This window comes from Ahaetulla prasina, chromosome 3 (genome assembly GCF_028640845.1).
Source record: "Ahaetulla prasina isolate Xishuangbanna chromosome 3, ASM2864084v1, whole genome shotgun sequence".
Lineage (NCBI taxonomy): Eukaryota > Metazoa > Chordata > Lepidosauria > Squamata > Colubridae > Ahaetulla > Ahaetulla prasina.
In genome coordinates this window covers 176,302,233-176,320,232 of record NC_080541.1, presented here as the reverse complement: position 1 = coordinate 176,320,232, position 18,000 = coordinate 176,302,233, and the positions used below count along the sequence as shown (strand labels likewise).

Sequence of the window (18,000 nt, the reverse complement as noted above, 5' to 3'; positions counted from 1 at the left end):
TTAATGGGTTATTTGCTGATGACCATGATCTTGGTTTTTGAGGTGTTCAGCTTCAAGCCATATTTTTCAGATATCTCTGAGACTGTTGATGAGGAGCTGAAGAACTTCACGCTTACTGGCAAGCAGAACTGTATCATCAGCATATCTTAAACTGTTGATCTGAACACCATTTACTTTGAGGCCACCATCAATGTTTTCCAGTGCTTCGTTGAAAACTGACTCAGAGTACTGTCCCATTAAAACATAACAATGTTTCTGGATTTCATGAAGCTTAAAAATACTTCAAAAATGAGTCATTTTTTAATGCACACTAAAAGATTTTTTTTCAGTCAAAAGTGACACATTGACTGATAATATTGCCTCAAGGTGGTAAAATGCAAGTCTCCGGTAAATTCAGGACCTCTGGTGGCTCAACAACTAAGCAGCGTGTTATTAACACAGCTGCTTGCAATTACTGCAAGTTCAAGTCCCACCAGGCCCAAGGTTGACTCAGCCTTCCATCCTTTATAAGGTAGGTAAAATGAGGACACAGATTCTTGGGGGCAATAAAAGTTGACTTTGTATATAATATACAAATGGATGAAGACTATTGCTTAACACAATGTAAGCCGCCCTGAGTCTTCGGAGAAGGGCGGGATATAAATTCAAATAAAAAAAATAAAAAAATAAAAAATCAATGCACAAAACACTGCTCCACTTAAAACCAGAACTGCAAGCAGTTATCACCATAATACCTGAAAGACTAATTTTATTTAACAATGTTTTCCAATTCAACATCTTAACTAGAAGTGTTCATAAAATTACAAATAATACTAAAATTAAGCAGGTCCAATGCAAGATACAAAAAAAGTGCTCTCTCTGATTTTTTAAAACTCATTTGCTTTTCTATGGAAAAACTGGAAGATACATATGGATTATTCACTTTTATTTTTAGTTATTTTATATATTAAATTTATATGGTGCCCATCTCATTGTTCCGACTGATTCTGGATGGCTTACAATAGTATAAAAGCATAAATATAAAAACACTACTAAAACTACTAAAATTAAGATTAACAACAATTACAAGTTAAGAACAAGAACATGGATGGTACAAGGCTAGACTTTTGTCTCTCACTTTTATAGTAATCAATAGGAAAAGTTATCATATTTCTTTAGGTCCTCCAAATACAATAGGAAATATTCCTTCCCATCCCACGTCCCTATGCACTTGCCAAAATCCTTACCTCAAGCTCAGTAAATAAAACATGTTTAATGAGAACAGATTAGGGCAATCAGTTAAACAATGTTACATTGTATGTGAAGAATCATTATTTTTAGGTGTAGAATATTGGAAATGTGCAGTAGAGAAAAGTGGATCAAATTATGTAGTTTCTAACAGATTGGTTTCAAAAAGACATGCACTGCCCATTTGAGTGTGAGGTTTGGCAGAAACAGTAGTACAATCTTAGTTTATCCTGCAAGTCTGAACATCTGGAACTTATTTTTAAAGCAATACAAAAATCTTTAGGCTTGTAATTTAACATCTAAGTGCAACTCATGAAAACAAGAGAATACTTAGGGAATACTTCTAGCCGTTCTGCAGAATTCAGCAAATAAGGATGCATGGTCACACACGTATTACGTCATTTGCAAACTTTGTTACCACTGAAAATTAGACAGAAAATGGAGAGAGCTTCAAATATATTTTCAGAAAATCACAGCATGTTAAAGCACAAAAGCGGAAAGCCTTCAGGTTGCCCTGGAGATTCCTCAGACAACTGGAAATTACAAAGTGGATCATCAATTGGCAAGAGAAAACACAAGGGGGCGCTGTAAGAAATAAAAGGCAACACTTTCTCTGGAATCATGTTGATCTCTCAAATATGGTATCCATTTATAAAATGGGAATGATTGCCATCCTTCAGAAGAAATACGAGATAACACAGAACAGAATGCAAAAGTTTTTCTATCCCACCACTTCCTGTATGAAAAGAGAAACAAGTTGAAGCCAAATAATTACCTGAGGGTGGATCTGGGGCTTGTCACATGTGGCCTCAAAATCCAACACTAGGAAGTAATGGTACCTCTGTGGGGGAAAGGATGACATTGCTGCCATGGAAGCAAAGCCGTGAGAAGCCAGTTTCCCGGTTTTAGTGGAGCTATACCTCTGGAAAACTAACAGAAAGGAGAGCAGAGGAGTCCTCAATCTTGGGAACAATCTGAGGTGAAGCCTTGCTGCTATTGAACCGAGACGTGTGATCATTGAACACCTAGCAGCATCTGGAACTTCAAAAGAAAAAGAAACTGGAATCACTTTACACATACAGACTTCTTCATTTTAATGTCATTGAGGAAATACAACTTCCATTTATTTATTTGAACAGAAGTGGGAAAGTAGTTTCTATTAATCACATCACTTATTTAGAATAGAATAGAATAGAATAGAATAGAATAGAATAGAATAGAATAGAATAGAATAGAATAGAATAGAATAGAATAGAATAGAATAGAATTTTTATTGTCCAAGTGTGATTGGACACACAAGGAATTTGTCTTGGTGCATATGCATATGCATACATAAAAGAAAAGATACCTTCATCGAGGTAAAACATTTACAACACAAATGATGGACATAGGGTACAAAATTAACATCACATCACTTATTTAAAGCACTTCTACCATATTTTGTATAAAATAAGATCCAAAGCAGCTACATATAGTCTTCATTTAATGACCAATCACTTAGCATCCATTTAAAGTTATAGTAGACTCCCCCAAGAGCTACTTTTGACCTGGTCTCAAAATTACAGCTGCTGCAGTGGCCCACAGTTGTTCACACAACCAATCACAGGGACACTGCCAACCCCCACTGCATATCTGCCCTACCATCCTAATCTAATAGATCCCTGCAGGCCTTGAGCCTGCTTCCCATCCCACCAGACTCCATACCCTTCTCCTCATTTATCTTTTGAAGCCTTCCAAAGCTTGGATTAGGGAAGCAGAATGGATCATTTCATCATGTGGCTGTGTGATATGATTCCAGAAGTGACCACCATTTATCAGTTACCTCGAATTGTGGTCCCTTGGAAAATGGCAGCCATTTCCACAACTGCATCACACAACCGTGTGGCAACGCAATCCATTCTACTTAATTAACATACTCAGTTCAGCAGTCTAGAGCTCTGGAGATCTTCAAAAGGTAAGTAAGTGATACGTGATCGGTGGGGGGGGGGAACCTAAGAGTTGTGGGGATAGTGATGGGGGCTGAGGCCTGCAGGGATCCAGGCAGGGGGGAAGAGCAGATTCAAGCGCTATGGGGACAGTTGGGAAACAGAGCATGGGGTGTCTCAGGGATGGGGAGGCCTTGAGAGGTAAGGGTCTGATGGGTTTGAGCCTGCACTAAGCCTCCCAGGATCTCCCCCATCCTAAGGCATCACATGCTCTGCTTAATGACATGCACGACATGTTTTAACAACTGCAACGGGGAAATCAGATGGTAGGAGTAATTAAGAAAAGCCATGTTGCTTAATGGCCATCACCATTTGCCAGGATAATGGGGAGATTCCAATATGGTCATACATTGAGGATATCTGTGCAATAATCAAATTACTAAAAGAAACATGAGAGCCAGTTTAGTGTACTAGTTAAGGTACCAGACTAGAAGCTAGAAATGTTCTAGTCCATCCTTAGGCATGAGGCCAGTTGGGTAATCTTGTACTACTTCCTCAACCTAGGAAGGAGACAATAGTGAACCACTTCCAAAATTTTGCCAAGAAAACTGCAGAACTGCTCCAGGCGGTTGCTAGGAGTCAACACTAAGTGAAGGGCACTCCCGAGAGGGAAAGGGAAAGAGAGAGAGAGAGAGAGAGAGAGAGAGAGAGAGTACTATGGTAATACAATGGTTGATAAAGTTCAGAATTAATGATTGGGACCAATATGTTATAAATGGAGGGAGCATTGTACATAAACCAGGGAAATGCACGTTTAAAACCCCATTCGGATATGAAATCACTTTCTCTGTCTAAACTTCCCAGGAGGATACGAAATAGAATGGCTCAAGAATGCTACACTGAACTCTTTAGGGAGACAATCCGATTGGAGAGGAAAAAACCCCTGATCACTGCTCATGTCATTTTGAACCACATTTCAAAATAGTAGTTCCAATATAAATGCGATTTATAAAATCCTTAAATCATACAAATCAGTCTAGTAAATAGTAGCACAAATGTACTGCCTCCACAGCAATGATTTATAAAATAGGAACTCAGAACCAGAACATTTACCTTATGGCTTTTTGTGCCTAGCACTGCTCAAGCCATCCATAACAAATTGCATGAGAAAGCTTAAGACAATGATTTTTCAGTTTTAGATACTATTGGAGCCTTCCCCTCAAGTTCTGGGACAAATCATATCCTCTTCAATTGGCTAGGAGATTATGGAAATTATAATATAACAAAACTGGAATCAGGGTTTGAAAAAGTTGCATTAATGACTGTATGACTGAAGTGGTAGTAATTGTAAAATATATGTTTAAATCAAGCGTACATATTACATACATGCTTTCAGGTGACAGATATATAATGCTCTGCATATAATAATATTCGCAGAGAATCATTAAGTTCAAATCTTTCAGACCATCAAGTCCAACCCCTTGTCTTGTGCCAGAAACCAAATTAAAGGTTCTATGACAGATGATGTCCGGCTTCTGTTTGAATACATCCAGTGACGGATGTATACCTTTTGCATAATTGGTTCTGCTGTAAAATTGCTCTTATTGAAATCATTACTAGAATTTAACTTGATACAGCCTTTCTATAATTTAAATCCATTGCATCATGTCCTGTATTCTGAGGTAATAGAAAACAATGCCTGACCTCCTTCTTTGTGATACCCTTTAAGGCCATGTTGGTGAACCTATGGCATATGTGCCAGAAGTGGCATGCAGAGCCATCTCTCCGGGCACGCCAGCCATTGCCCATTGCTCTTCCAGGTTCTGACGCACTTGCTGGTCTTCGCGCGCATGGGAGCACCGGAAACTGGAAGAGCAGCTCTCAGGCACATATACGCACGCCAGCACATGCATGTGTGCCAGAAACTGGAAGACCAGGTGGCTGGTGCACATGTGCATGCCGGAAATCAGAAGCTCAGCTTCCCAGCGAGTTGCTCTTCCAAGTTTCCGGTGCTCCCCCAAGCGTGTGTGCGCTCCCGCTCTGGCACTCGGTGCCAAAAAGGTTCGCCAACACTGCTTTAAGGTGTTCTGTCCCCCTCGCCTCAGTCCGAGCGATGACTTAATTAGCCGGCAACTATCAGCTTCTGGCAGCAAACTAGCGAGCATCTGCCAAGTGTCTCTGTTATCTCTCTTGATGCCGATGAATCAACCAGGAACAAACAGTACTTCAGCTCTAGTTAAGCAGTTGATTTGCTCGCCACAAAGTGGTATAGCAGCCCTTGCTGCTTTTATATCCTGTGGGGTGTAGCTCCATGACTCAGCAATTCCTAGGCCTGCCCCACCCCTGCTTTTGTTGTTCCCGCCTCTCCTGCCTACGAAACCTAGGGTCCAGCCAGGCCTGATTGCCATCAGCCAGGTCTGGAGGGGTGGCCTGGGGGGAAAGAGTCAGGGGACGGAGGCCTCGTTATCTCCTCCACCTGGCCTGCCTCTGGCTACTGGAGCTGAGCCAGGGAAGCCGGTGCTCCAGAGGTAAGTCCTGATGGCCCTTCCCCCTCACTTTCCGAGTCACTTTCCGGCTCAGGGGGTGCAGACACAACATAAAGTATTCGAAGAGTGTTTATTATAATCATCCTCAAGTTTCCTCTCCCAAGGCTAAGTACATCTAATTCTTTCATGGAATTTAGTTTCTATTCCCTTGATCATCTTTGTTCTCTGAAGCTATTCTAGTTTGTCTGAATCATCTTTAACTATGGAATCCAAAACTGAATGCAGTACTCAAGATTAGGGCCTGATCATTGCAGAATAAAATGAAACTATTACTTCAAATTATTTGAAAATATAGTTCAGTAGATGCAATTCGAAATTGCATATCTTTTCCTCAGCCACCTTAGGTAGAAAATACTATTATCAAGCCATCTATACTAATTAGAATAAAAGTTTGCAACCCTTTACTTTATTGTATTTTGTTAAATTATAAATTTGGACTTAAGTGATATTGATGTGTTTATACGCAAGTGGTCCACCATTTAATAGAGATCTTGTGCCATCCAATCCACTACTATTCTTGATACTCTTAAGACTAGAAAGGGCTACAAAATAACTTGCGAAGACTTTGGAAGTCTAGTCAAACCATAATCGATAGATAGGGTATAAATTGTGAAAATACCACACCATTACTTTTTCTAAGAATGGATTGTAAATGTCTATGGTGATTCTCAATCATCCAAGTAATGTCTGTCCCAAAGGTGCTTTTCGAAAAGGCAACTGGACTTTCTTAGTTTTTTTCCTTGAAAATATTTCACTTCATCCACGAAGCTTCCTCAATTTTGACTGTATATTAGGTATTGCTCATTTAACCAGAATCTCTTCATATAATTATAAAAAATCTTGACTTATTATAAGTCACAATACTGCATGACTATAGTTCACAAATTTTCTACTATTATATGGGCCAAAAGACAACACCCTCTCTCCCCCGCAAGTACTTTCTACAGAAAAAGTGAAGTAGAGCTACATGTCCCTGCATTGTACTTATTTTAATAGCTTAGAAAATGGTAAGAGAAATAAAATTTAATTTGATTGTGATCTCATCTGAATCATTCTTGAATTTGTTAAAAGTTCTTGTCAAGTTCAGATCAAGAATGAAATAGAACAATCTAGCCCAAGTTCAGTTCTTTATTTACTCACACCATATAGACAGAATCTTGCCAGGCAAAAGCTATACTACTCTTACCCTAATGGATATTCCAAGAGATTTTAGGCAATGGCTATTCTAAATCTCTTCCTCTAGCTCCAATCTAGCTCCAGGCTGTGTTGTCTCTTGTTTTGCCCTCCCCCTCCTTGGAATGTGCTTCCTCCTCCCTGGGACACTGCCATTTCACTCTAGGCCACCACACCATCTCCCACTTTGTATACACATTTCATCATATTGATTCAGCCCTGCAGGGTAACAGCAGATTTTCTACCCCACCATCTGGCCCCAAGAATAAAGAGATCTGGACAAATGTATTTGAAATGGTAGCCTTTTATTTAAAAAAATTTTGGAAGTACACTTTTTCTGAAGTAGCACTATATAAGAACCTTATTCCTTTAATATAATAGAACAACAGAGTTGGAAGGGACCTTGGAGGCCTTCTAGTCCAACCCCCTGCCCAGGCAGGAAACCCTACACCATCTCAGTCAGATGGTTATCCAACATTTTCTTAAAAATTTCCAGTGTTGGAGCATTCACAACTTCTGCAGGCAAGTCATTCCACTTATTAATTGTTCTAACTGTCAGGAAATTTCTCCTTAGTTCTAAGTTGCTTCTTTCCTTGATCAGTTTCCACGCATTGCTTCTTGTTCTACCCTCAGGTGCTTTGGAGAACAGCCCGACTCCCTCTTCTTTGTGGCAACCCCTGAGATATTGGAACACTGCTATCATGTCTCCCCTAGTCCTTCTTTTTATTAAACTAGACATACCGAGTTCCTGCAACCGTTCTTCATATGTTTTAGCCTCCAGTCCCCTAATCATCTTTGTTGCTCTTCTCTGCACTCTTTCTAGAGTCTCAGCAACTTTTTTACATTTTTTACTTTCTCCTACCCTCTCAAAATCAGATTAATTTTAAAAATCAGATCAATTTTAAAAATAAAAAAAAATCATTCACAAATGATAGAAAGTTCTGGTTTGCTTTGATCACTGTATATTGAATCAAGATTTATTTTGGTTTAGCTATAACCCTGGATTTATGCAACATGCTCAGCTAAATCTAAAACTACATTACAGAATAGCTTAGGCCATACGTAAATCTGGCAATAGTGTACATGATATTCTGCTGATCTGTTAAAAAATGCTTATTACAAACATTAACATTTATAGCATAATTTATTTTAACAATATCAAAATAGTACCAAAATTTCCTGGGGAGGAGAAGGACTGTTATTAAAATCCTATTAAAATGGTACCTCTCCATCTGGCACTGCAAAATTGTTCTGGTTTTCAAGGTTCTCTTTCCCTTGTATAACTTGTCTTTTAACTGTTTTAGTATAAGGAGCCTGTATATCTTTTTTTTTAAATCTAACATTTGGTTAAGTGGACACATTCTAGAAATAATGCAACTGACACCTGTTAAGTAAGGACAAGATATTCGGCATATTTTTAGATTTTACAATGTTTTTAAAAGCAGCATCACTAAGCTTTCCATAGAAACTACTGTAGATATTGTAAAAATCTTCAGTCGTTCAAGAAAATAATGTATTGAAATAACATTACCTAGAAAATACATTATTTCCTATAAAAATCTAGGCAGTTTTCTATTTCTCTATTCCTGCAGCACATGACCATGGCATACCAACATAAATTTGAAGATGCTCCTGCTAAATTTCTACTTTAGCAGGAAAAACTGATTTAGTGCATTAATATCCCTTAGATTAAGGTTGAACACTGACATAGAAATTAGATTACAAGATTCAGCCCTGAAAAACTCTGGTTCAAATAAGCCATGATATTAGCTAACTTGCTTTTAGTTTACTAAGAATGACTGGAAGATTGTCATGCAGTTTGAATCTGTTTAAAAAACGAGATGGGGGGGAAATGAAAAAAATACGCATTTGTGTGAGAGAAAAAGATAGATCAGAACAAGGGCTTGGAGAAGAAGATACCATACTTCATATCATTAATAGTGAGACTGGTCCAGGACTTACATATAGTATAAGATCTGCCTAGCAGCTATGAATAATTAATAATTTAATTGTATTTTATATTATTAAAACTTAATACTCTGGTTGGCAACTATTTTTTGCATATTAACAAAATAGCCAATGAATTTCAGCTTTATGGGATCTTTGTACATAATACCAATATTTAAATTTTATAGGTAAAATTTATAATAAAACAAATGAAATATGTACATGTACATAAATCAGATAGATAATTCCAATAGCTGATTTTCAATAAAAAGTAGATAAATTCATTGTAGTTGTATTTTCTGATATGATTCTACAATTTTTATAAAAAAAGATAGGACAGGGGAAAGAGTAGACTCTAATGCTCCCATAAGTAAGTAATGCTTACTTATGGGAGTAAGTAAGTAGACTCTAATGCTCCATAAATAAGACTCTATGCTCCTATAGAGAGGGTCTCCTCAGGGTGCTGTCGGCCAGACAATAACGACTGGCGACCCCCAGGGGGAGGGCCTTCTCTGTGGGGGCTCCAGCCCTCTGGAACGAGCTACCTCCAGGGATACGCCAGCTCCTTGACCTCCAGACCTTCCGACGCGAGCTGAAGACGTTTTTATTCCATCGTGCAGGACTGGCCTAATAGTATTTAATGGGGGTTTTATTAGTTTTTTAGTATTTTCAGCCAATTTTGAACCAGTCTTTTAAATTTGTTTTTAACTTTTGTATCTGCTGTTTTATCTGGCTGTAAACCGCCCTGAGTCCTTTGGGAGAAGGGCGGTATAGAAATTGAAATAATTAATTAATTAATTAATTAATTAATTAATTAATTAATAAATAAATAAATAAATAAATAAATATTAGGCTCAGATAATTGCTTTTGTATCCATTATGGTCCAGTCACCAAACAATGCAACTAAAATCAGATTTTCAAGACACAAACAAATCCGTATTCTAACATGTATGGCTATGATCAATTAAGGTCATACAAGAATAGATCCACCTCTGATGCATCGACCAAAAGGGTATAAAGGCATCCTGATCATAAAAACTGTCTGGACATTTTATAACATGGCCAGCTGTCTGCTCAAAGTAAGAATTATACTTCTCTTTTGTCTGGATAGAATGTTATCAATATATTAATGAAAATATATTCTTCTATGCAGATATAACAGTATAGAATAAAATCATACAGGTCAATGAATTAAGCCTGAAGTCACAGCACTTTTTCAAAGGAATGAAAACAAAACAAGTAATTCCTCCTGTCTTGCATGCACAATAAAATATTGTAATGTTCTTAAAAATTATCTATTGCATTAAAACCACCAAGAGCCAAAACCAGCCGGAAGAAATTGATCAATTTAATCCAGCAATTTTTGAATCTGGGATACTAGTCAGAATATTTGATATTGACTCATTCAAAATAGTGAAGATCAAAATAAATCTTTGTTTTCATACAAGATGGGATAGACTTCTCACATGAAATTGGGTGATTTAAATTATATTCTCCTAGCAATCTAATGGAATAATCTAGCTTCCTTTATAATCCATGACATGCAAGAGTCAAGCCAATCTGAGAATAATCTCCTTGACTTCAGAATCCTTTTCAGATCTTAAGGAGATACAAGCTGAAAAACACTGCTTATTCTATCAACAAGTAACTAACATTCTGGTAATTTAACTACCGTATTTAGATATAATAAGAATGATTTAGAAAGAAGACGACAAAGGGCAGGGAACATATCTACAGAATAAAGATAGAAACCAATTTACCACCATCGTGGAATTTGGACCTCATCTGACATTAGCAATTATGCATGATTTTCATCAATGAAAGTCATTTTTGTGTGAGGAAACCTACATCCATCAGATAGATCTTCATTATCTCAATATTCATAATAGTTTCATCCTTATAAACTATTTGTTAAATACTCACCAAAACCGTAATTTGGCCTATTAAATTAAATATTAGAAAAAATAAAATGCTGAAAGGACAACTATTGTGGTATAATACCGTGTGAGCACCCTAGGCAACTCTTAACAAAAAAATCCAATATTCATAAATTTTAATGATGAGTTGATGTGCCAATAGACTAAAGAATGAAATAATTTTAGGGATTAATAAGCAAATATTAAATGCAATAAGATTGTAGATTTACTTGATGTTGAAGAACAAATCAGTTGTATCAATATATACCACCAGTTTTTAGGTAGCTTGTTTTTTAGATATACTGGGCATGCAACTTCCAAAACTCCAAGTCAATATAGCTGAAGAGGCATCATATACGGTACAAATGTTAAAAGATATGGCAGATGATTGCATAGATTTTTGTTCATGGTTTATCTTGGCTACTGACTATCTATCTATTCTTAACTATTGTCAGCTACCCAGAGTCAAGACAATTGGAAAGGTGGTCTTATTAATTGAACTACTATAATTAAATTAAAAAATATATGATGGACAAAAAATGTTTATTTTCAAAAACGCATTGTCCTGTAAAACTAATAAGTAACAGAATTAATGTGTGAAAAAGTTCCACTGGACAATTTCTAAATTGAAATTACCTAATTTTAGTGCCAATTTTGAGAAAACCAGGTAACATGGTTTTGTAAGCACAAATTATCAGTTACTAGGATCTGCAAACAGTGTGGTTTCCTCCTGAAAATATAGAAATGTTATGGAATGCATGTGCTTCATATTTTATGCTTCAGAATATTTATATATATCCAAAAAATAAAGTTTGGCTTGAGTATAAAATTTAATCAATGTTAAGTACACTATATTTTTTCCTAATCTTTTTTTAAGTTATTTTAAAACTGTATTTTTTAAAAACACAATACTGACCAAAACCTGTAACATTCACACAACATGCTAAGCGATAGACTGTTTTAAACCTGATTTACTGAACAAACCAGAGTCAGTTTCGCAGATGAGTAGCTCTTAATTCCACTTATTTGAACGAAATAAAATTTTAGGGTTAGGCTGAATACAAAATCAAGCCAAAAGTAAATAATTCAATCATAATCAACCCTCTGTTCTCCATTTATGTGTTATAACATACCAACAAGTTACTATTTCAAATTCAGATTTGCTTTAACATAGCAAATAACATTCTATCTTAGCACAAATATGTGCATCCACCCAAAAGTTTGTTCTCATTTTTCACCATATTATGATTAATTTCTGCAATTCCTTTGTTTTAAGCTATCCCAAATCACTGTGAATCACTGTGAGCATACAAGTTTAATAAATTAATGTTATTAAAGTTCTATGCTTATAATTACTAGACTGCTACAATAGTAACACCAAATATTGACAACTTTCATCTAATGATGAATACCATTCATTACAACTCAAAGCAGGTACATTACAAAATAAATATGGAATGAAAATACCACTAAATATTTGTACGCCGCTCAGAGTCACTTTCATATGAGATGAGGAGTTACACAAATATGATTTTAAAAATATTTTTCCTAATATATCTAAGATTTTATTCCTTGGGTTGTCATTAATATTCATCTCAAACTTTAATTCATGACAATATTTTATATTCAGTAATTAGCTGTTTCAACCCCTACCCTCAAAATGACGCTATAGAGCACTGCACACCAGAACAACTAGACACAAGAACAGTTTTTTCCCGAAGGCCATCACTCTGCTAAACAAATAATTCCCTCAACACTGTCAGACTATTTACTGAATCTGCACTACTATTAATCGTTTCATAGTTCCCATCACCAATCTCTTTCCACTTATGACTGTATGACTATAACTTGTTGCTGGCAATCCTTATGATTTATATTGATATATTGATCATCAATTGTGTTGTAAATGTCGTACCTTGATGAACGTATCTTTTCTTTTATGTACACTGAGAGCATATGCACCAAGACAAATTCCTTGTGTGTCCAATCACACTTGGCCAATAAATTCTATTCTATTCTATATTACACATTTCTGTTCAATTGCTTTTTGTTATCAGTATAGCATGTAAAGTGAATACTGTATGCCATTTTTTATTTTTTAAATAATGCTAAATAAACATTTGTATGATAGTAAACTAACCCAACTCCCTTTTTAGGAGTGACAGACTGATTACATTATATCCATACAAAGCAGCTCCTTAAACCATGGCTCTTCTTGATGTGTAAATGTAGATAGTATTAGTATTTTTTTAATTAAACAAAATTGGAAAAGAAATGAATACCGTTTCAATACAATACTATTTCAAATTCTGGTTAATATTAACCAGAAATGACAGCCACTTTGTATGACACATCTCACTAATATACAGAAGACTTATCAGCTGTGATTAAGAAGCCACTTCAGACCAGGACAAATTCCAGGCAAAGTAACTGCCAAATTTTGAATGAATATACAATATGAGATTACATCATCTAAGTCTAAGCAAACGCTAATAGAAGGTGTAGTAAAGAAGTTCTTGGCAAATGGGGAAGCAAATTTCAGACTGATTGTTAAATCTAAATGAAACATGGTTGAAGGTTATAGCTGAAATCCTAAGTGGGTAAAAAAGGCTTGCAATGATATAAAACTCATATCTTGCTAGATAAAAAAGCATGCTTCTTGATCAGATAATTGAAGTTTGTGAAGTAGCTGGAAAATGTTTCAAGAATAATCCAAATCAAACAGATCAAAATGGCTGAAGAAACTGAAAAATACATGAATGACAACTGACTTCGGGGAGAATTTCATATAGTTGAAGCAAAAGACTATCAACTGTCATATCTTTTCTTCTGTTTGGATTTTAAATGATAGAAGAATAAAATATTAAAATAACATTGGATTTTAAATGATAGAAGAAAATGATCAGATATTATAAGATTCTTCATCAAGTACAGCACATACTATAATGATAGGGCTATATATTAGAAATTAATATATTGTTGTTAGTTGCGAAGTCGTGTCCGACGGATCGCGATCCCATGGACAACGTTCCTCCAGGCCTTCCTATCCTCTACCATCCTCTGGAGTCCATTTAAGCTCATGCCTACTGCTTCAGTGACTCCATCCAGCCACCTCATTCTCTTGTCGTCCCCTTCTTCTTTTGCCCTCAATCTTTCCCAGCATTAGGCACTTCTCCAGTGAGTCCTGATTTCTCATTAGGTGGCCAAAGTATTTCAGTTTCATCTTCAGGATCTGACCTTCTAAAGAGCAGTCAGGGTTGATCTCCTCTAGAACTGACTTGTTTATTCATCTTGCAGTCCAAGGGACTCGCAGGAGTCTTCTCCAGCAGCAGAGTTCAAAGGCCTCAATTCTTTGGCACTCAGCCTTTCTTATGGTCCAACTTTCACAGCCATACATTGCAACTAGGAAAACCATAGCCTTGACTATACGCACTTTTGTTGGCAGGGTGATGTCTCTGCTTTTTAATACGCTGTCTAGATTTGCCATAGCTTTCCTCCCCAGGAGCAAGCATCTTTTAATTTCTTGGCTGCAGTCCCCATCTGCGGTGATCTTGGAGCCCAGGAAAATAAAATCTGTCACTACCTCCATTTCTTCCCCATCTATCTGCCAGGAATTGAGAGGGCCGGATGCCATGATCTTAGTTTTCTTAATGTTGAGCTTTAAGCCAACTTTTGCACTCTCCTCCTTCACCCGCATCAAGAGGCTCTTTAGTTCCTCTTTGCCTTCTGCCATTAGAGTGGTATCATCTACATATCTGAGGTTGTTGATATTTCTCCCGGCAATCTTAATTGCAACTTTGATTCATCCAGCCTCGCCTTTCTCATGATGTGCTCTGCATATAAATTAAATAGGCAGGGCGATAGTATATAGCGTTGCCGGACTCCTTTCCCAATTTTGAACCAATCAGTGGTTCCGTGTCCAGTTCTCACTGTTGCTTCTTGACCTGCATACAGGTTTCTCAAGAGACAAATAAGATGGTCTGGTACACCCATCTCTTTTATATATATTTGATTATTTATATTTTATATAAATAAAATTGTTACCTGCTAAGTGCTATAACAATACATTATGCTTTCTTTTTTCTGTTGTGTGTTTTTTTCTTTTCAGGATTTGTAATTTTTTTCTAAATATAATGCATTATAATTATCTTTGTCCTTACTTTTATTTCTCATTTTATGATTATTTATATAAAAAATAAAAGTACAGCATATACTACCCAAATTTACCTAAAGATACTTATTAAAATGCACTTTGAGATATTAGAATATAAAGTATTTCATTCAACAAATACTTTTGAGCGTGTAAACTATTCCATCTATGTACACACTGTAGATAATGTAGAATTCAACATTCATCCAGTTACTACAATCAATATATCATGAGAGCGATCACTTATTTCTCAATTTGAAAATATCCAAATTTCTAAAACAAAAAGCAAGTTTTTGCATTCTAAAAGACCCCTAAGGTATTTTTAATGTGTTTTAATAGAAGGAAACAGCTAAATTTCTCTTTCTCTTACCATTTAAAATGGTAATGATCACAAATTATACTGGCCAAGAGTTTAACATTCTTAGCACAGGCCATAATGGCTTATTCATAAATTAGCTACAATAAGAATGAATCCTCAAAATGTGATGGCAAAAAAAGCAAGCAACCACAATATATTTTAATGCAATGTCTCAAGTATACATTAGGATGGATCCATGGCTTAAGATGAGATAAACACTTACATAAATTTAATATATAAATTCAATATCCATCAGGAAAGGAAGATTTGAAGTAGTAACAATATGCTTGTGTGTAAGAACTTAGCAGTGGGAAACAATAATCATGACACATGGTACAAGAAAAATGCACCATGGCTAATCAGATGGCCTAGGTCAGTGGTTCCCATCGTGGGCCCCATGCCACACAGGGGGGCAATTTGATTTTTAATGGAGGCAATTGGAACCTTGTTTAAACCAAGTTAATGGCCTTTTAGGCTTCCTCTTGTGAGTAGGAGTTCACTTTTTGAATAGTAAAAATTATATGTCACAGGAGGGGGGCATCAGGATGTTCGAGATGCTTAGGTGGGGCATGGCCAAAAAAAGGTTGGGAACCACTGGCCTAGGTAAACAACACACACGATGCATGCAGTACTTTGACCCTAAATCACAAAATATTTATTGGTCATGAGTAAAAAGCTTATCTTTCCCCAAATGAATTACTAATAACATCTATTCTGGGAGCTCTGATTCCATATTCAAGAGATACTTTTGGAATGTCTGCGTAGTTACCAAATGGACATTTTTTCTCTTAAGGCTTCTTTTAAATGGTGGACAGACAATTATTTGCAGAGGAAAATAATTTAAAAGTCTTGTATCTAAATTAGATGTTTACTTTGGCATATTTAAAACAATGCAAGCTCACATTTCTCAATCAGTAGAATAACAGATATATTTTAATCAGATTTCTGTTTACAAGTCTTTAAAGAATGTGTCCTGTGAATACAGTATTGTCAAAGAGATCCTATTGGTAATGAAATTTACTGCCTAATAAATGCTTTAGGATAACAACCTATTCAATATCTTCATCACTGCATTTTTCCAGAAATACACTCTTTCCAAGATCATATACCTACTTCTATCCACATTATCTATCCTTGTTATAGTCCAATTTACAACCCCAAATACTCAAGTTTAGTGCAGCAGGAAAGAAATAAGCTATTGTTTAAAAGGGAAACCATTAGCATGGTATCTTTCCAACCAGGCTCTTGCAGAAAAACAAGTCTAATGAACTACCCATCTCTCTACTGTGCCTATCATTTTTTGAGTTCTAGACTTCAGTCTGACAGACTTTTGATATTTAACATGTATAACCAGTCATAACCCACCCACCTTTAAAAAAAAAAAGCAGCTGCTTCACTTCTGGTTGAAAGCTAAACTCCATTCTTGCCAATCAACCTGAGCAACTGCCTTTCAATTATTTGTCCTTTTATTCCCACAGCCTGAATTTTAGATAACTGCTAGCTTCTGGAGCAAAGCACAGGGAGCTGAACAGTCTTTTCCGCTAAAATGGATAAAATAGTGTAACCAATACCACATCAAGACTTTAGCCATTAACAAAATCTCGGAACAAGTACATCCATCCCTTCCCACAAGCCACAGCTATTCCTTCCCATAGCTTTTATTTCTCTTTTTGCTCCGTAAATCACACCGGCTAATCCAGCCCCTGGGATCCCCAATGCCACTTGCCGGCCAGGCCTCACTGAGTCTTCCCTTCTACCTCCACCTCCCAAATCATCGCTTCTCTCGTTTCTGTTAACTGAGCTGCTGCTGCTGCAACCTCCCCGCCCGGCCCAACCAGCGCTAAACAGGGAAGCTGGCAATCCCGCATCCCCAGAATCGGCGGGGATTCGTAAAATCCGTCACCGCAGGCCGAGCTCCATCCCCCAATGCATCCTACACCGCGCCCCCCAATCTTGGCCTCAGGGCCCACTTAGGCCGTCAGAGTCCCAACCGGCAGGCCCTTCCCATCCTCGCCACTCAGGCATTCACCAGTCAGTAAACCCCCAGACACCCCCGCCCCCAGGACAGCCCCGGTCACCCCCATCCCTCAGCACCACGAGTCCCCAACAGCAGCCACTCACCTTCGCGCCCTCTGACCCTCGAACTCAATATAAACGACAGCAGTATCGACCAACCCCGACGGAGGTTCCCGCCCTAGGGGGCGGACTTCTTGGTTGCGGACATGCGCGTAAAAAAAATTGCCGCGCGCCTCTTGCTCCTTTGGCATTGTGGGATACGTAGTTTTGAATCCTGTTGGAGGGAGGCGGGGAGGGGTTCCGCAGGTGGCGTCTTGGAATCCTCGGTTTCTCTGACGAGTTGGTTCAGGAAGGAAGCAGAAAAGGAATTGGCACAAAAACTGGCTTAACGTCATGAATATTATCATTCATTGTCAAATTTAGCCTTGACAATATTTTGCTTTTAATTTTGAGTGTTTTAATCAATAAAGCTGCTGTTTGTGTGAATTATACACATACACACATATTCACAAATAGCTGTTTCATGGTAAAATGTCTCACTGAATTCATCTGAAGGTGTCAGATTATGCAGAAGACGTATTTGCATTCCATCTTTCTCTTTCACTATCCTGTTCCTGTGCACCTTCCAACCTGCTTTAGAAGTTTGGGAGATCTTCACAATTATATTTGAAGCACACGGGAAGGAAGCAGCAGGAGACAAAAAAAAGCCCTCTTGTTCATGCACTGAATACTGGATGTGAC

General features: G+C 37.2%; 1 protein-coding gene across 2 annotated transcripts in view; it reads right to left on the bottom strand.

Annotated features, from left to right (window-relative positions):
* ERI3 (ERI1 exoribonuclease family member 3) overlaps window positions 1-17,448 on the bottom strand; it is a 289,470-nt gene extending 272,022 nt beyond the window's left edge. For both annotated transcript variants that reach the window (XM_058177046.1, XM_058177047.1), the window contains exons 1-2: window positions 17,365-17,448; window positions 2,003-2,268 (exon numbers count right to left, since the gene is read on the bottom strand). In XM_058177046.1, the coding sequence (XP_058033029.1) occupies window positions 2,003-2,245 (243 nt within the window). In that variant the 5' untranslated portion in view covers window positions 2,246-2,268; window positions 17,365-17,448. The remainder of the gene's footprint in view (window positions 1-2,002; window positions 2,269-17,364) is intronic.
* Window positions 17,449-18,000: the final 552 nt, after the last annotated feature.